Source organism: Narcine bancroftii, chromosome 4 (assembly GCF_036971445.1).
Source record: "Narcine bancroftii isolate sNarBan1 chromosome 4, sNarBan1.hap1, whole genome shotgun sequence".
Taxonomy (NCBI): domain Eukaryota; kingdom Metazoa; phylum Chordata; class Chondrichthyes; order Torpediniformes; family Narcinidae; genus Narcine; species Narcine bancroftii.
In genome coordinates, this window is record NC_091472.1 from 98747905 (window position 1) to 98768379 (window position 20475).

Below are 20475 nucleotides of genomic sequence, written 5' to 3' on the forward strand. Positions count from 1 at the left end.
GAAAAACACTAAGAATCATCCAGGAATAATAGGCCAGTGGGATAAATTATTGGAATGTATCCTAAAGAGATTAGATATACAAGTATTTGGATATACAGGGACAGATTATGGATAGCCAACATGTCTGGTTGTGTTTAACCAATTATAGAGTTTTTTGAGCTTACCAGGAAAGTTGATGAAGGAAAGGCTGTGGATGTTATCTGCATGGACTCTCGAAGGGTCTTTGACAAGGTCCCACGTGGGAAGTTATTCAAGAAGGTTCAGTCACTCACTATTCAGGGTGAGGTAGTAAATTGGATTAAACTAGCTTTGTGGGAGAAGCCAGAGAGTAGATGTAGATGACTACCTCTCTAACTGGAGGCCTGTGATGAGTGGTGAGTATCAGGGATTGGTGTTGGGTCGATTGTGGTTTGTCATCTATATCATCAATCTGAATTAAAATGTGTAAATTTGACATGCAAGTTTGCACATGACAAAGATTGGAGGTGCTGCAGTCAGCGATGAGGGCTTTCAAAGCTTATAGTAGCAGGATTTACATCAGATGGAAAAATGGGTTGCAAAGTAGCAGATGGAATTTAATGCTGAAAAGTGTGAGGTGCTTCACTTTCGGAGGACTAACTAAGGTAGGACATGCATGGTAAATGGCAGGGTACAGGAGAGTACAGTTGAAGAAAGGGATCTTGGAATACAGATTTTAAAAGCCCTAAAAGTAGCATGTCAGGTCAATAGGGTCGCAAGGAGAGCTTTTGACACATTGGCCTTGGTCACCTATCTACAGGAAAGACATCAATAAATTTGAAAGAGTGCAGAGAAAATTTACAAAGATGTTGCTGGAACTTGAGGAACTGAGTTGCAGGGAAAGGATAAATAGGTTAGGATTTTATTCCCTGGAGCACAGAAGAATGAGAGGAGATTTGATAGAGGTATATAAAATTATGAGAGCAAGAGAAAGAATAATTGCAAGAAGGCTTTTTCCACTGAGTTTGAGACAAGAATGAGAGGACATGGGTTGAGGGCGAAAGGTGAGATGTTTAGGGGCACATTAGGGAGAACTTTTTTCCACACAGAGGTGGTGAGAGTGTGGAATGAGCTGCTAGCTGAAGTGGTGAATCTGGGATCAATTTTGACATTTAAGAAAAATATGGATAGGTATATGAATAGGAGGGGTATGGAGGGCTATGGTCCAGGTGCAGATATAGTCCATAGTAGTTCATCTTAGAGTATATGGGCCTGTTTATGTGCTGTAGTTTTCTATGGTTCTATCCTTGTTTGCAGATGTCATTGGATTAGGAAGTTTAGTATTTTGTGCAAATCTAAAAAGTTCTAAAAATATCACTGAAGATCTATGTAAATGTAGCAAGATACTCAAATTCTCTTGCATTGCCCAACAACCCATTTGACTTCCTAAGTGTCCAGTGCAAGTTGCTTTGATCCCTTAGAACATCATAGCCCAATCTTACAGTATTTCTGTTTGTCCAGCCAAAAAAATGAGTTGACTCAGCACATTATGATAGTGTTCATGGAGGAAAGTGGCATTCAAATGCAAATCAATTTTTTTTCGATTATTATGTCTAGGGTTTCTAATCCCTTCCTCCTCTCAAGAGATTTAAGGGGCAAGGTCCACCTTGGACAGATACAAAAGGCAAACATGATATTGTCAATACAACATCAGGTCTTTCACCTCAACAACACGTGCTGGCCATGATGCCAATTTAAACCACACAGGATATCTGCCTCTCCCTCCAATCCCAGCTGTTCCTGCCTCTTAAATGTTGCAATTGTATTTACTTTATTGTGCCTGTTACGAACCATAAATTGACAAGAAACCACGCTTTACTTTCTTAAACGCCCTGTCTAGCCAAACGGAGGAACATCGTGGCTGGGAGTCTCAGGGTCATTCATCTTATCCTCCCATTTTCTTCCGTGCCAAGGAAGGGGGCAAGGAGGGAAAGAAATGGAAGGATTTGGCGAGGAAAGGGTGAGGAGAGCGTGCCGAAAGAACACTCCCACCGTGTGGGAACGGACAGGGCCCCGGCCACCGCTGGTTGAGGCGGTAAGACTCACCTGCGCAGCTGGCCGAATCTGCGGAACATGTTGTCGGGGTCCGTGCGCCGCTCAAGGACACGGAGAGAGAGGGGAAGGAGGGAGCTGCAGCCTCTGGCTCGGCACCCGCTGGCCCCACCCCCTTCACCCGGACGTGAACTCCAGGGAGCCGGGGGCAAGGGGTGGCTGGCGGGAGCTGCTCACTGCCTTGTCGTCAGCGTCGCCCGTGGAGTCTCGCTGGAGGTCATTGTCGCGAATCGGCCTCTCCGCAGCCCAGGCGCCGATCGCGCTGCTCGCTGACCCAACCGCGCCCACCCCGGCTCTGTGCGCGTTCACGCCTCTTCCGGCAGCGCGCGGACGGCTCTTCCCTTCTGCAGATGGCGGCGCGGACGGCTGCTGGCGCCTCGCTCGGCTGAATCGTTGGCTCGGTGTCCGCCCGCACCTCACCGAAGAGCGCCGCGGAGGGCGGCTTTCGAAGCGGTGCGTTGAGTTGTCCCGGACCTCGGCGAAGGGGGCGGCAAGAGGGAGTACGAGTCAGCGGGTGGGGCGACGTGCCGGTCGGCGCCATTTTATGTCGCTGTTTGAGAACGGGCCGAGCCCGGGGAGCGGCAAGAGCGCGACGGCCCCCCCAACCCCGGCCACACCGAGGCCTCGCGGGGACCGTGTGGTTTGTGTCGACATTGTGGCTCCATCCTACAGATGGCCGGCGCCGGAAGTGTTTGGATTCATTGTTGAGTTCAAAGGCCCGGAGCCTCCGTTTGTGGGCAGGCCCGAAGCAGGCGGCGGCCTGATCCTCCAGCAAGCTTGCTGCGGGGCTGTCTGTGTTGCAGCTGCCGCCCGGTGGAGGGGCATTGTACTGAGGATTTTTTTCTTCTCTTGGCTGTGGCTTCACTACTGAGAGGAGGAGCATGCCATACACTACTGTGGAACTTGCTTTCTTTGAAGAGAAAAATAATTCGTTTATTCTAAATCCCCAGGGTGGTTTTTTGGGGGGTTTGTGGTTGGGTTTCCTAAAGCAGTAACCTTGATGCGAGGTGTTCAGAGGCATGAGCCTGAATTGAGATGGTGGTGATTTGCTAAAACCAGCAATTTCTTGCAGGATGGCCTGAGGAGGGATGATTCTTTTGTTGACATTTGGATCCTGGGCGGGAGATTCCGTTTCCACCTTCTTCTGATGTGCCGGAGTGAATAAAATGCTGTAAATACTCGAATTGTGAGGAGAGGAGTTAATTTTTCGATTCGATGGCCTTTAATTAGATGTGTAATTTCGAGTCTGTTTCTTTCAATAAATTATGACAGGCATATGAATTTGTCCAGCATGTTCTAGTCTTAATCACATTTCAGCATCGGCAGAAATTTGTTTTTCAAAGTGTTGTTATGTTTAACTTTGGTACTGTGGTCTAAAATAGTTGATGTGGGATGATACACTTCAAAAAAAAAGACATTCGGAGTGAGTTGGGGGGGAGAAAGAAGAGAACACAAGGATGGAGGTATTCAGGAGATCAGGCAGAGTCTCTGGGTGGAAAGTAAAATTATGCAGATTGATAACCTTTCACCTTCTCTTTTGTTTCTGTTCTTAATCGTATCTTCCAGTAATTGGGTTTCAAAGTCATGGTTCTTCAATTAGTTTTTAAATATAATTTGAGTGTTTGTAAACTTTCTTGTTCTATGGTTTTTAAAAGTCCAGAATTCCCCTGTAAACTTCATATATTTTGTCATTCCTTCCTAAAGAAAATATCCTTCCTATATATTTAGGGCCTGAATAATTTTGTATATTTCATCTTCCCTTGTTCACTTCCAAAGTGTCTCAGTCAGATTGATGAATTCTTATTGATGTCTGCAATTTTCTTGTCCTAAACACTCAATATAGTCTCCTTTGAATATTTTCTAGCTTATTACATGATCACCTCCATTGGCTGGTATCTTTCTTCATTCTGAAAATCAATTGATGTGAGCAGGAATGTCCATTTATATAGCAGTTTTAGAGCATGAAAACATTTCACAAGAGTGGAAACCAGAAAAATCTGTGCATCCTATGTTACAATGGTTGAGTGAATGATTGTGGGCAGCCCTGTGACCAAGTTAGTAGAGCTACTGCTACCTGACAGATTCAGTTATCTGACTACTGGTGCTGCCTCTGGGTCACTTTTGTGGAATTTGTATGCTCTGCATGTGACAATGTGGGTTTCCCCAGGGTGTTCCAGTTTCCTCCCACTTCCCAAAAGTTGGTAAGATAAATTGTTAATATCCTTATTATATCTGGCTATCAGAAGAAGCAAGATGGGCACGTGCAAGAGGATTGGAATCCTGTTTTAAGGAAATATAAGATGGCCAGGTTTGATGCACAATCTTAAAAGAAGTTGGAAAAGTGAGTTCCAAAACTTGAGTCATTGGAACTGAAGTCATGGGCTGAGGTGTCAATAGTGGAGCACTAACTAGTCCTTTTGATGATCCCTAAGAGTTCCACCATTCAATGAAATTTCAAATGGTCTTTTGACAGTTGTCATTGTAAATCTAAATGACTTCTGTGCCTAAATAACTTGTAATCTTAATTCTCATCTGATATTAATGAGGTGAGAAAGCATTTGTGGAGCTAGAACCAAAATGCAAAGCTGATAAAAGATCATTAATCTGAAGTGTTTACTCTTTTTCCTCACAGCTGCTGTTTGGTATTTCAAGGATTCTCTGTTTTCCATGAGATGAGAAGGAATTCCTTCTCCTGAGGGTTCTCAACAAAGAGCTGTGGACACTATCAAGTATAGTGAGAATGTTTGGACAATAGGATAAATGATTGGGCAAGAATATTGAATTGAGGTCCAGAATAGATAAGTAATTATTTTATTAGATAATAGAGCCGACTCAAGGAATTATAGAGCCTTAATTTCTCCATTTAGGATTATGCCTCTGTGTGGCAGAGAGTTTAACAATTATACCAGGAAATTAATCTATATCTGGTGTTAAAATTAATGGCATATCTGAAGGGTCAAACCATTTTGTTGTGAATTGAATCAAAGGCATTAGATTGATTTGTTGGCCATTAGAAAGTTGGGTCATTTGTAGAAAGGATTCCTTAGTTTTATATCCCAAGCCCCTGGGGGAAAAAAAATGGCTTGTCTATTTTCTTATATACTTTGTACTATTCATGAATACCAAGATGCTAATAGTTGGATATTTCTGTAACTTCAAATGTTTCAAAACTGCCAAACTAAACTTTTGTAATTTCCTTCCTTGTATTACATATGCCATTTTCTGTATATGTAAATTTTTGAGCTTTTGTTGATGTGTGTCTTCCTTTCTGCATCAACTTATTTTTCTGTTCTACAGGGATTCAGGAAGTCCTTCTGTGACCATGATCATGAAACAAATGAGTTCATTGGTTGAAATGAACAAGGGCTTTGCAATATTCTTAAAGTTAAACTTTTATCGGGCACCTACAGGGATTGGTAGATGTCAGATAAACAAGTTTTCTGGTTACTTGAGATTCAATCTTACAATGCCTAATACACCTGCATTAAAAATAAACAATATTTGCAATGAACAAACTTCACTTGCGTGAATATATAAACTTTAAAGAATTTTACTTTATTTTCAATCACATTTGTTGAAAATATTTAACTGTCACTGGATCTCCATGAAGCCGCCCAAAAGATGAACAATTATATAGATAATTACCCCTCCCACAAGTTTACAGATAAAGCTTTGCTAAAATACTTAATAATATTACTATTAAAGATAAAGACTTACTAAACAGGGATAAGGAGACACTTAAGAGTCACCCTAATGGTGGGTAGCATCAACTAGCATCCTGGGTGATGCCATTTTATTCAAACAATTTGCTACAAGCAAAGCATAACCAAGGCACTCTGCCAGCTGAATATTTTCTCCCATCTTCAAAGGTTTATGTATTACTTCAGAGAACTTAAATCTCAATTTTTATTTATTTATTTTCCTCTTTTTTGCGAGTTGCTTGAATTCCGGATAACTACTTATTTTCTTTAGTTTCCAAAGTTTTTCAGATTAGGATCAGAGATGAAGAAAGTATTGGACAATTTCCAGTAGGAAGTTTCAGTTTTATGTGATTCATGTGTATTTGTGAACTTTGAGACAGGTAATTTGTTTTCCCATTAGAATTTTAGTGATGTGAAATTTTCTTGAGATTATATGGAAAGGAGTTCTGTTTTTTTTGTTGGTCATTCTGAACTGCAATGATCAAACTGCAGTTGGAGATTTTGCTCACCCTATTCTGAGATGTATGAAATTTTAGGGGCAGGACCAATACTGAAAGTAAGATGTGTTATTCTATGTGAAATTGAGAGTAGTATATTGACAGAATTTTCAGGGGGTATAGTGGTGTGGTTAGTCAAAGCCTCACAACAAACACCATTGAATGCAAGTTTAATCCTGACCTTGGATGTTAGCTGTGTGGTCTTTGCATATTCTCTCTGCAGCCAAGTGGATTTTGTTTTGCATCACAAAGTGTGTAAGTAAGTGGAAAAATGTTGGGAGGATAAAATGAGATTAATATAGAATTGGCGCAATTGGGTACTTGATGAGTGAAAGGACTTGTTTCTGTGGTTGTGTATGACTCTGATTCCAGAATTAATTTCTCCTTCTCTAGTATAAGTGCTGTTTGTGCCAAATCCATAATGAATGTATAATTTTTAACTAATTAAAAGAAGATAATGTGCTGTTTAGATTTTTAAATTACCAACTTTTTTTTCAGAAATCAGAATGACCAATGAAGAACCTCTGCCTAAGAAGGTAAGTACAAAGGAATATATATTTTCTATAAACCTCTAAAAAGGAATATTTTCATCACTTGGGTGACAATAATGATGGCTTATTTTATTTCACAAATAGGTTCGCTTAAGTGAATCAGACTTCAAGACTCTGTCCCGCGATGAGTTGTGTTCCAGGTAATGATTGGTGAAATAAAGTTTGAAACTGGTAGAAACAGTTTAACATGCATGCCCTTATTTTCTTTTGGAATAGAACCAGACATTATTTAAATTGCCTTTCCAAATTTTCTCTTTTTAATTACTGGATTGTGATTGAAACCAGGACCATTAACAATTTTGTCTCTTCCGGAGAAGCAAATAGTACCTTTGTTGGAATTTCTCCCACTGATAAATATTATTTAGTCTTTTACTGTGAGAATATTTTGGAACAGCCAGAAAAATGGTCAGATTGCTTATTTTAATCTGTTTAGGTCATCAATTCAGACTGATTTTTAACTCCCATGTTATAGACAAGGAAACTCTTAAATTTCTGCAACTTGTTGACTCCCTGTGTTTTATCCAGGGTCCATTGCTATTGCTACTTTTATACTAGAAACATTTTGGGAACATGAGGGGCAAATTTTTCTACACAGAGGGTGGTGGTAATGTGGAGCAAGCTGTAGAAGAGGTAGAGGCAAGTACAATCACAACATTTAATGCATTCAGACTGGTTTTGAGGGATGTGATTGAAGATTATTTTATTGTCATGTAATAAAAGAGATATAATATTGCACAAAATTGCATTTAGCCTGCCATAAGGAATCATTCACCTCTAGCGCTCCTGCAGCCTCTGCAGGCACACAGTCTTCAGTCCAAACCTTCGGCAACTGGAGCTCCATAATTCAGACCTCTGACCTGATCAGGAAGCCTTTGATGCCCTCAGCACCATCTTGCATCCCAGTTTTTCAATAACTGGTACCCCTTCAGCCAATCTCCAACAGTCTGCAGCCTAGTATGAGTTCATTGACTGCAGTTGCCCTCAGCCTGCGTGGGTTCCTCGACTTGCTCACAAACCGATTGCTACCTGTGTGTTCTTCAGCCGCAGAACCCCTAACTATTCTGCCACTGTGGTCACTGGCCATCTCTGCTTCTTCTCAAAGGTGGGGGGGCTCACCGTTTTCTGGTGCCCTGCTGCCAAACACAGCTGCCACCATCTTGGGCCAGACCTGTTGAAAGTTGCAGGATTTTGAAATAAACCAGTATCTGCTCCTTTTAACAGGCCATTTAAAAGATCTACAGAGCCATAGGTAGAAACCTGCTGAGAAGCTGTTTGTTTCCGCTCTCCATGGATCCACACTAGCGGGAGAGCAGCCATAACAGCAGCTCCAATGCTAATTGCCATAGCTAATTTTTAATTGTCTGTAACATGACAATGTGTAAAAATAATTGTCGCCAGAGGGATAACTTAGTTCAATGTGCAGCCAAACTCAATCTGCTGGAGAAACTCAGTGGGTCAAGCAGCATTAGTGATCATTAGTGAAGCTTGATTGGAGGAGGGGCAGGACTGACAGCTCAATGTTCTGGGCTTCTGTTGCTTTAGACACAATAGATCGGGGGTGGTAAAAGAGGTAGGAGTGGCATTGCTAGTCAGGGAAAATATCACAGCTGTGCTCAGGCAAGTCAGACCAGAGGGCTTGTCTACTGAGGTTATATGGGTTGAGCTGAGGAATGGGAAAGATATGACTGCACTCATGGGGCTGCATTATAGACTGCATAATAGTCAGCAGGAATTGGAGGAACAAATCAGTAGAGAGAGATAGCAGACAGCTGCAGGAAACATAAGGTTGTGATAGTAGAAGATTTTAACTTTCCACATATTGATTGGGACTCCCATACTGTAAAAGGGCTGGATGACTTGGAGTTTGTCAAATGTGTTCAGGAAAGTTTTCTACATAAAATATAGAGGTAACAACTGGAGAGAGTGTAATACTGGATCTCCTATTAGGGAACAAGACAGGATAGGTGATAGAATTATGTGTAAGGGAACATTTTGGGTCCAGTGATCATAATGCCATTAGTTTCAAGTTAATTATGGAGAAGGATAGATCTGGTTGAGATTCAAAATTGGAGAAAGGCCAATTTTCAGGAAAGAGAAAGGATCAAGGAAGCATGGATTGGGATAAGTTGTTTTTGGGCAAGGTTGTGTGAGGTAAGTGGAAGACCTTCATGAGTGAAATTTTGAGAGTATAGACTTTCAATGCTCTGTCAGGATTAAAGGCAAGATTAGCAGGCATAGGGGACCTTGGTCTTTGATGGATATTGGGGATCTGCTTCGGAAGAAGAGAGTGGTGTATAGAATATATGGGCAAATGAAGTACTTGAGGAGAATAAAAAATGCAAGAAAAACCTCGTCAGAAATCAGGAAGGCTAAAAGAAGACATGAGGTTGCTTTGGCAGACAATGTGAAGGAAAATCCTAAGGGTTTCTACAAGGAAGCTCAAATTTCTAAGGGTTATATTATGTGCAAAAGGATAGTAAAGGATAAAATTGGTCCCTTGAAGATCAGTGTGCTCGGCTTTGTATGGATCCAAAAGAGATGGGGAGATTTTAAATGTTTTTTTTATCAATGTTCACTCAGGAAAGAGGCACAGAGTTGTGGGAAGTAAGGAAAACAAACAGTGGGGTCATGGAATCAAATAAGGAAGGATAAATCTCCAGGGCCTGATAAGATATCCCATGGACCATTTAGGGAGGCTAATGTCAAAATTCTAGGGGCTCTAGCAGAAATAATTAAAATGTCCTTAGCCACAGGTGTGGTGCAGGAGGATTGGAAGGTAGTTCACATTGTTCCATTGTTTAAAAATGGCTCCAAAAGTAACCCTGGAAATTATAGGTTAGTGAGCCTGACGTCAGTAGTGGGTAAATTATTGGAAGGTGTTCTAAAAGATCGGATATACAATTATTTGGATGGCCAGGGACTGATTAGGGATAGTCAACATTTGGTTTGTGCATGATAGGTCATGTTTAACCAATCTTCTAGAGTTTTTTGAAGAGATTACCAGGAAAGTTGACGGAGGAAAGACTGTGGATGTTGTCTACGTTGATTTTAGTAAGGCCTTTGATAAGTTCCCATGTAGGTTCAGACACACAGTATTCGTGGTGAAGTAGTAAACTGGATTCGACAATGGCTGGATGAGAGAAACCAGAGAATAGTGGTGGATGATTGTTTCTCAGACTGGAGGCCTGTGACTAATGGTGTGCCTCAGGGATCAGTGCTGAGATGTTGTTTTTATCATCTATAATCAATGATCTGGATGATAATGTGATAAATTGGATCAGCAAGTTTGCAGATGACACTAGGAGTGGAGGCATTGTAGACAGCGAAGAAGGATTTCAAAGCTTACAGAGGGATCTGGACAGCTGGAAAAATGGGCTAAATATTGGCAGTTGGAATTTAATGCAAACAATTGTGAGGTGTTGCATTTTGGAAGGACAAACCAAGAAAGGACATGCACAGTAAATGGTAGGGCACTGAGGAGTATGGTAGAACAGAGGGATCTGTGAATACAGATACATAACCCCTTAAAAGTGGTGTCACAGGTGGATAGGGTTGTAGAGAGCTTTTGGCATATTGGCCTTCATAAATCAAAGTATTGAATATAGGAGTTGGGATGTTATGATAAAGTTATACAAGATATTGGTGAGGCCAAATTTGGAGGGTTGTGTGCAATATTAGTCACCAAACTATAGGAAAGATATCAATAAGATAGAAAGAGTGCAGAAAAGATTTACTAGGATGTTGCCTGGACTTCAGAACTGAGTTACAGGGAAAGGTTAAACAGGTTAGGACTTTATTCCCTGCAGTGTAGAAGAATGAGGGGAGATTTGATTAAGGTATTTAAAATTATAAGGGGGGTAGAGTAAATGTAGGTTTTTACACTGAGGGGAGGTGAGATAAAAACATGGGTTAAGGGGGAAAGGGGAAAAGTTTAGGGAGAACATGAGAGGGAACTTCTTCACACAGAAAGTAGAGGGAATGTGAATGAGCTGCCAGCTGAAGTAATGAATGCAGGCTCAATTTTAACATTTAAGATAAATTTGGACAGGTACATGGACATGAGAGAGATGGAGGGCTATGGACTGGGTGCAGGTCAGTGGGACTAGGCAGAAAAATGGTTTGACACAGACTAGAAGGGCTGGAGGGGCCTGTTTCTGTGCTGTAATGCTCTATGGTTTGAGTGGGAGAAAATTAATGGTCGACCTTTCAAACAGAAACTCATCAGGACTAAGGAAAGTTAGTACAGAAGCAGTGTGTGTGTGAAGGGATGAGACAGTTGCGCATTCGTGAATTAGACGGAGATGAAACATGATGAACAGAGGCAGAGGACTGGAAAGTCCCAGGCAAAGGGAGAGAGGACCAAGATGAGTCATACAGGGTGGAGTGGGTAATTAAAAGACAAAGGCTGCCAACATAAAATCTGATGAGTAGAGATGATGAGAATGGAGAATGAAAGGCAAATGCACCTTGAGCTTGCTGTGCCACTCAGTTAATGTGATCTTAGTTGCTCTGGCTTTCTTCAATATCACAGTTTTGTACCCATGATGATCTTTCACCTCCCTTCTCATGAATTTATCAACCTGTTGAAAAAATATTTTTAACATTTAAGAGAAAACATTTTGCCTTATTGCAATTTCAGATTTTTAAACCGTGATCCCTGGTTCTACTTTCATTGATTCCACTTGCATCTTGCCAAGACCTTGCATGTTTAAATCAGATTCCATTTCAGTCTATCAATCTCCAGTGAATTCAAACTTGCTTTCAATGAATTAACAGCCAATACTATATCTGCCATTACAAATGTCATCTTGCCCTATCCAACTGAAACATAATCTTCCTATTTTGGTACTTGGTTCCCTGAGAAATAAGTAATAATATTCCGTTTGCTTTCCAAATTATTTGCTGTACCAGCACACCAGGAGGAAGCTTGCATCTCCCAGAATTCCAGCGTTGCAATGCCTCACTATTTGGATAATCAATTATTTCACATCTTCATTTTCAAGATCTTTGCCCACTCACTTATCCTTTGTAGCATCCCTAAGTCTTCATGGTTTAAATTTTTTTTGTGTCATCAGCAAATTTAGCAACTGTAGCATCAGTTAAAAATATAAAATGTTGGTTTCCTGACAATTATATCTGTGGCACACTCCATTGCATATTTTCAATCAGAAAAAATAGACATTCATATCTGTTAACCAATTAGTCTTGTAATAAAGTTAATATGTCAATCACTACACCGTGAGTTTTTATTTTCTGCAATAATCTTTGATGCCTTCAGGAATCTATGCCAAATATAACCATGTTCCCTTTATTCACAGCACAATTTACTTTAAATAATGGCATTTTCCTTTCATAAACCATGTTGACTTAATTGTTTTGAATTTTTAAAAATTGTTTCCACTATTTTTTTCTTTAAATGTCAAACTAACTGACCATAAATTCTTATTTCTCTTTTCTTCCCTATTTGAGTAAAGGAATTATATTTGTTGTTTTCTAATCGAATGGAACCTTCCTAAATTGAGGGAAATTTGGAAAATTGAAGTGTATTATTTATCTCACTACCCACTCCTGTTAGAAACCCAGGATGGTGTCAACTCGTCAGTCCCTGGAATTAGCAGTTTGATCGATGCTGTTTCCTTGGTGATTGTAATCTTCCAGAGTTTTCCTCTCCATTTCCCAAGCCATGGCTATTTCTGGGAGATTACTTGTTTCCTCGATAGTGAAGGCTGATACAAAATACTCCTTGTGCATCTGGCATCTCCTTATTTTCCATTTTTAATTCCCCTGGCTTACCAGTAGAATCAGTGCTCAGTTGTTTATTTAACTATCGATTTTAAAAACGTTTACCAGTTCATTTCTGGCTGTCTTTATCTTGTTTTTTTTTTCTTTTTAATTGATTTTTTTTCATCATTCTTCATTTTGTTTTTGCCATTTCTCTGACCTGCCACCCATTTTTGCATAATTGTGTGCTCTTAATTTGCACTAACCATCATTAATTAACAAAACAATTCCCTCATCTTTCATAGCTTCCTTTCTTTCCTACATCGTCTCTCTCACTATTTGGGTCCCATACTGTTCAATCCCGTTTCACTGTTTCTGTAATGGCTATGGGATTGCACTTGTTTGCCTTTATTTGCTCTCTGTTCAAGAATTAAGATAAGAATTTTGTCCTTTTTTTTCATAAGCCTTTGCTCTTAGATTTGTAATTTTGGTCCCTCCTTGTTCTAGTCATTTAGTGTGTTGGTGCCTTTCTCTCTAGCTCTACTTTGATTTACAGCTTCAGTCCATGACCCAATATTTACTGGTAGTTTAAAATTGATTTAACTTATTTAGTTCTGCAGCTCACAAGAACACTGGTTCCCAAATGAATCAAGCAGTACAGCCAGGCTGGTATTTTGCCCCATCAATAGAACTGTTTTTAAGTTGATAGTTTTAGTCTGTTTAGAACCATAGAACAGCATAGAAACAGGCCATTCGACTCTTTTATTCTGTGCCGAAATATTATCCCACCGTAACCTTCCAGACCTCTCCCATCTATGTATCTATTCAATTTATTCTTAAAACTTAGAGTGAGCCTGCATTTACCACATCAGATGGTAGCTCATTCCATACTCCCATCACTCTAAATGAAGAAGTTCCCCCTAAACTTTTCCCCTTTCACCCTAAAGCAGGAGCACCCAAACCTTTTAGACCATCTACCCCCTTCAAGGAATCCTTGATCCCTCATCGACTCCAGGCATGGAGTACACACACCGGGGTGTGGGGGGTGGCACATACAAAGAACACTCTCACCTATTTCTTCTCCACTCCATGCATCCTCCCCATCCAAAGCCAAATACAGCAGGTAGCTACCAAGGCCAACTCTTGAATGCTGGGGATCTCTGCTGTAGGTGCTATTTAAATAGACTCGCCCCTGCTTTCAACTGCAAAAGCTTAATAAACCTCGATCTCTCTCCCGTCAACCCTGAAGGGTCAATATCGACCACTTTGGAAATCCCTGCCCCAATTCCATGTCCTTTCGTATTTATCTCTCCTAACCTAAGTGGAAAGAGCCTACTTGCATTTACTCATGACTATTCCCCTCAATTCTGTAAGCATCTATCAAATCTCCCCTCATTCTTCTACACTCCAAGGAATAAAGTCTTAACCTGTTTAAACTTTTCCCTGTAACTCAACTCCTGAAGACCCAGTAATATCCTAGTAAATCTTCTCTGCACTCTTTCATTCTTACTGATATCCTTCCTGTAGTTAGGTGACCAGAAATTGGCTTCGCAGGTGATTGTGATTACTCAGGTATGTTTAATAGCTTCATTGATGCATGTATAAAAGAGCTAGGCTTGCTTCTAAGCTTTTGATCACCTTTAGAGTCTCGTTGCCATTTTTTCAACACGAGGACCAGAGTTGTGCCAACACAAGTCAAAGAAGCCATTATGAGGCTGAAAAGCAAGAATATAACAGTAATAGACATTTCCCAAACCTTAGGATTTCCAAAATCAATAGTTTGGAACATCATTAAGAAGAAAAGGTATACTGGTGAGCTTAGTAATTGAAAGGGACTGGTCTTCCAAGGAAGACCTTCACTGCTGATGACAGAAGAATACTCACGATAATGAAGAAAAATGCCCAAGTGCCTGTCCGACAGAACAGAAGCACACTTCAGGAGGAATGTGTGGAAATGTCAATAATTAATGTATGCGGAAGACTTCATGCAAAGAAGTACAGAGGTTTCACTGCAAGATGTAAACCATTAGCCACAGAAAGGATGGTTGGATTATTATTTAAAAGAGCCTGCAGAATTCTGGAACAGGATCTGTGGACGGAGACCCAAGATTAACCTGTATCAGAGTGATGGCAAGAGCAAAGTGTGGAGAAACTGCCCAAGATTCAAAACGTACCACCTTTTCCAAGATTTGCATCTTGCAGTGTGGCCTTTGTACTTCATTAGTCGTTGACATATCCACACCTGCCTCTTGAAGAGTGTTTCTTATCTGTTAAACACATTTTTGGGGATTTTTCTTCATTATGATGACAACTCTTCTGTCATCAGCAATAGAGGTCCCCTTGTGAATACTGAGCTCACCTGTATGCTCTTTCTTCTTTTTTTTTTTCGAAATTTATTTATAGTATCTCCATACATTCATTTCAAATTGACTTAGTATAATATTACATAATAGATACTAAATAATTTTCAAATTTTCACCCCCCACCTCCCCTAACCCCTTAGGAAACCACCTTGTGGTGGTTAATTCCCAAAAACCCAAATGGGTGTGGTATAAACCACAAGTGGCATATGACTTTTGGGAGCAGAAGTACCACTCCCTCACCCCCCCTCCCCCCCCCAGGCAGACAAAATACACGTATAAACCGAAAAATCATCATTTCTTATATCCATAAAACCCCGGTCCATCAATTTAACCAATCTTATTCATAAACTCTTTTTTGAAAATCCAAACTTGATATTAAATTTTGTACCCTTTCCACCCTCCCAACACTGAGTTAAACATTGTCTACAATCAATAAAAGTTTTTTTTTTCAAGTCTTCCTGAATTTCATCCACTGAATTAAAACACCTCTGAACATCCCAGTTCAACACCAAATCTTCCATTCTTCTCAGTCTCAAGTTGAATTTGTAGCTTACTTTCAAAAAAGTTTTTTTCAAATCTTTTAAAATTTTCTTGAACATAATTCCTTCGGTCTTGATCTTCTAAAGCATCAATGTTATTCATAAGTTCTTTCTTCTGTGTTTCCCAATTTAATACCAAATTTTCCACTTTGTCAATCTTCTCAATGTTAAGTTGAAATTACTGTTTATTTTCAAGAAAAACTTATTCAAAATTTTTAACTCTTCTTGGACATTGCTCCTTCGACTTTAATTTTATAAATCATCAATCTTGTTCATAGTTTCTTTCTACTGAATTTCCAAATTTAATAATAAAGTTTCTGTTTTTTTCCAATTTTCTCAATATTAAACTGATCTTGTTGTTTAGTTTAAAAAAAAAAACCTTTTCAAAACTATTAAAATCTGTTTGCAATGTATGCATACTCACAGATAATAAATTCACTCTTCCAATATTCCATCCAAAAAAAAATCACTGATAAACCTTATTGCAGGTCAAGGAGTTCCATATATATGTTTATCTTCAGAAAATATTTCAAATATTTCAAATCAACATTCGTCGCCATCTTTCAAAAAGGAGTCCGAAATCAACTTTAATAAGTTCTGTTCTTGAAAAAATTCCAGCACCAACTCCGGCTCTGTCTGGGCAAATAGGTCAGATTTCTTCCAAAGTCAAAGAATGTAATTTTGTTCTGTATTTATAGATAATAAATTCATCCTTCCGATATTCCATCCAAAAAAAATCACTAATAAACTTTAATGTTATCTGGATTTTTAAAACTCACGGGCAACCAATCCCAATTACTGCAATTTATCTTCATAAAACATTTCAAATCAATATTCATCACCATCTTTCAGAGGGGTGTCCAAGGCCAGCTTATCCGACAGTCCAATTAATGAGCTCCGTTCTTAAGAAAATTCCAGCCTTGACTCCGTGGTTCTGTCTGGGCAAGTAGGCCGAGTTTCTTCCAAAGTCGGAGAGTGTAGTTTTGTTCTGTATTTGAACTCTATTTTCCTTAATCTTTGTTGCCATTTTAAACATCTTTCAGAGGGGTGTCCAAGGCCAGCTTATCCGACAGTCCAATTAATGAGCTCCGTTCTTAAGAAAATTCCAGCCTTGACTCCGTGGTTCTGTCTGGACAAGTAGGCCGAGTTTCTTCCAAAGTCGGAGAGTGTAGTTTTGTTCTGTATTTGAACTCTATTTTCCTTAATCTTTGTTGCCATTTTAAACATCTTTCAGAGGGGTGTCCAAGGCCAGCTTATCCGACAGTCCAATTAATGAGCTCCGTTCTTAAGAAAATTCCAGCCTTGACTCCGTGGTTCTGTCTGGACAAGTAGGCCGAGTTTCTTCCAAAGTCGGAGAGTGTAGTTTTGTTCTGTATTTGAACTCTATTTTCCTTAATCTTTGTTGCCATTTTAAACTAAAAACAATTGATAAACAAAACAAAGACTTTTAACAGAAAAGAAATATTCTTAAAACGGGTATTTATATAACTGCCTGGGGGAGACCGGGAATGCACGTCCGCTCCCTACACCATCTTGCCACGCCCCCCTGCTCTTTCTTCTTAATGATGTTTCCAACTGTTGATTTTGGCAATCCTAAGATTTGGGTGACGTCTCTTACTGTTTTATTCGTGTTTTTCCGCCTCATAATGTCTTCTTTGTCTTTCATTGGCACAACTTTCGGACCTAGTGTTGAAAAATGGCAACTACAGACTCTAAAGGTGATCAAGAGCTTAAAAGCAAGCCTTGCTCTCTTATACCTGCACCAATTGAGCAATTAATGAAGCCCAGCATACCATAGGCCTTAGCTCTCCTATCAATCTGCAGAAACTTTGAGGGGTCCCTCTCTTCTACACTGTTAAGTATCCTACCATTAACCATGTACTCTGCCTTCAAGTTTGACTTTCCAAAATGTATCATCTCACACTCATCCAGATTGAACTCCACTGACACTTTTCTGTCCAACTCGATCCTGTCTATATCGTTTCACAGATCCTATGCCTCAAAACTTTCTGAACAAGTCTCCCGGGGGGACCTTTTCAAATGCTTTTCTAAAATCCATATATACCACTTCTGCCACCCTACTTCATCAATTTATTTTGTTACCTCCTTGAAAAAAACTATTAAGCTCATGAGGCATGACCTTTCCCTCACAATGCCATGCTGACTATCCCTGAGATGACTGTATTCTAAATATTCATGGATCCTGTCTTTTAAACAAGGGGACCATATTTCCCATTCTCCAATTTTCTGTCCCCTCTCCTGTGGCCAAGGAGGACAAAAGGATTATAGCCAATGCCCCAGCAATGTCTTCCCTCCTTTCCCATAGCAGCCTGGGATCTTTCAAGCTGAAAGATCCAACTTGGGAACTCTCCCTTGTTCCTCTTTTTAAAATATCAACATTGTCCAACACCTAAGCTTGTTCTTTTCTGACTTTGCCTTGACCAAGGTCCTTTTCTCTGGTGAATGCTGAAACAAAGTATTAATTTAGGACCTCCCCACCTTCCTTTGCCTCCAGCCACATGTTACTTCCTTTATCCTTAAATGTCCCTACCTTCACTCTTGTCATCCTTATGTTTGTCATGTCCGCATAGAATGCCTTAGTGTTTTCCTTAATCCTACTTGCAAGGCCTTCTCATGCCCCTTAAGTTCCTTCCTGGCTACCATATCATTCTCATGAGTCCTTCCTGTTTTTTTTGCTTCCTAAATGTAATGGATGCTTTCTTCTTTCTCTTAACTAGTTGCCTCACCTTTACCTACCATCTTTCTCTGCCTCAGTGGGACAAACCTATCCAGAACCCCATTCAAGTGGTCGCTGAACATCTTCCATATTACATCTGTGCTTTCTCCAGAGAGTATCTGTTTCCAATTTAATCTCCCTAGTTCCTACCTCATCCCATCATAATTTGACAATCTTCAATTAAACACTTTATCATTTTGTCTGCTTTTATCCTTGTCCATAGCTTTGCTAATGCTCAGGGAGTTGTGGTCACTAACATCAAAATGCTCCCACTCTGAAAGATGTGTAATCTGACCAGGTCAATTACCCAGTACGAGATCCAGTATGGTCTCATCTGGTCGCTGGTCCACATACTGTGTTAGGAATCCTTGGACACAACTGACAAACTCCTCCCCCATCTATTCCTCTTGCAGCAAAGAGTTATTTCAATCAAGTCTTCTCTTCCTCTTACAAACTCAAACAGATTGAAAATAAATCTGTTCAACCTTCAGATGGCAAGTTGTTTGTGGCAGGACTAAACATCCAATACAATAACATTCCTTAAATTAGGAGATGAATACTGTATATAGAATTCCAGATGTGGTCTCATCAATGTCCTTTAGTGACTTAGGCATTGTCTCCATACTTGTATATTCAAGTATCCTAGCAATAAATAATAACATTACACTATTTTAGCTTTCCTAATTACTTGCAGAATTTGCTTTATGAGAAAGGTTTACTGGTAAACCCAGATCCATTTACACAAGTTAAGGCAGAGAAAGATGGTAGGTAAAGGTGAGGCAGCTAGTTAAGAGAAAGAAGAAAGCATCCATTACATTTAGGAAGCAAATTGTCTATCTGCAAAATAGACAATTTCATGATTTCCCACGTTATGCTATATGTGCCACATCTTTGCTCATTCACATGACCTCAATGCTTGTTACTATAATAATGTAGAATTTTCTCAACAGTTCTTTGCTTTCACTGTTGCTCAATTGAAAATTAATATCTTTGCAGTTTTGTTTTCAAAATAATAAATTTTGCAGTGTTTATATAGGTAGGAAACTCACATCACCATTCATGCAGCTGCTCGGGATAGAGTTCATATGGTTTAGATAAGTTGACTTCGCACCACATTAGTTTATAGAATCCAAGAGCATGGATACAGGCTCTTTAGCCCAACCTGTCAAAACCAACCAAATTGACTTTCCAAGCTAGTACCATGTACCTGCATTTTTCCCTTATTTTTCTATACCTTTCCTATCAAAATATCTGTCCAAATGTCTTTTTTTATTTTTTATTTTTCACACTATGAACCATATTAACCAAAATACACACAAACATTTCCTTCTTGAATATACACAGTGTCATTTTCTCCCCTTTTTCCCCATTCCCTTCCCTCCCTCCTTCCCACCCCCCTCCCTACCCACTAAACATTCAATATATACAATAAACCCATTAAACAATGTCATCATACAATGAAAATGTACAAGAAAATTGTGTCATCTACTTTTACACACTGGGTCAGTTCATTTCGTCATCTTCTCATTCTATCATTTTATGGGGTGGAGGTCCGCAGTAGGCCCTCTCTGTTGTGTTCCATGTACGGTTCCCAAATTTGTTTGAATACTGTGACTTTATTTTTTAAATTGTTATTTTGTCCAATGGAATACATTTATTCATTTCTATGTACTATTGCTGTACTCTCAGGCTCTCTTCTGATTTCCAGGTTGACATTATACATTTTTTTGCTACAGCTAAGGCTATCATAATAAATCTTTTTTGTCCTTCATCCAATTTGAGGCCTAGTTCTTTACTTTTTATATTACTTAGAAAAAAAGATCTCTGAAATTTTTGGTATGTTGCTTTTTGTGATTTTTATTTAATACCTGATTTAGATCTTCCCAAAACTTTTCCACTTTCTCATATGCCCAAATTGCATATACTGTTGTTCCGTTTCCTTCTTACAGCAAAAACATCTATCTGATACTGTTGGGTCCCATTTACTTAACTTTTGGGCGTGATATATAGCCTGTGTAATGAATTATATTGTATCATGCGTAACCTCGTGTTTATTGTATTTCTCATAGTTCTGGAGCATAGCTTTCCCATTTTTCATTTTTTAATCTTTGTTTAGATCTTGTTCCCACTTTTGATTGGGTTTACAGCTTATTTCATCGTTCTATTTCTTTTGCAGCTTGATATACATGTTTGTTATAAATCTTTTAATTATCATTGTGTCTGTAATCACATATTCAAAGCTGCTTCCTTCTGGTAACCTCAGCCTGCTTCCCAATTTGTCCTTTAAGTAGGTTTT

At 39.5% G+C, this 20475-nt stretch overlaps 2 protein-coding genes across 5 annotated transcripts in view; one reads left to right on the forward strand and one right to left on the reverse strand.

Moving 5' to 3' along the window:
- sod2 (superoxide dismutase 2, mitochondrial) overlaps positions 1 to 2368 on the reverse strand; it is a 37949-nt gene extending 35581 nt beyond the window's left edge. The window contains exon 1 of the mRNA XM_069932162.1: positions 2065 to 2368. Within this exon, the coding sequence (XP_069788263.1) occupies positions 2065 to 2093 (29 nt within the window). The 5' untranslated portion in view covers positions 2094 to 2368. The remainder of the gene's footprint in view (positions 1 to 2064) is intronic.
- Positions 1943 to 20475, forward strand: part of wtap (WT1 associated protein) — a 67049-nt gene continuing 48516 nt past the window's right edge. Inside the window, exons 1-4 of one of the 4 annotated variants that reach the window (XM_069932159.1) lie at positions 2435 to 2523; positions 3143 to 3256; positions 6767 to 6804; positions 6904 to 6959. In XM_069932159.1, coding sequence (XP_069788260.1) covers positions 6775 to 6804; positions 6904 to 6959 — 86 coding nt within the window. In that variant the 5' untranslated portion in view covers positions 2435 to 2523; positions 3143 to 3256; positions 6767 to 6774. Of the gene's footprint in view, positions 1979 to 2433; positions 2571 to 3142; positions 3257 to 6766; positions 6805 to 6903; positions 6960 to 20475 lie in introns of those variants that run through there. The other 3 variants (XM_069932160.1, XM_069932158.1, XM_069932161.1) reach the window with 3 other exon arrangements.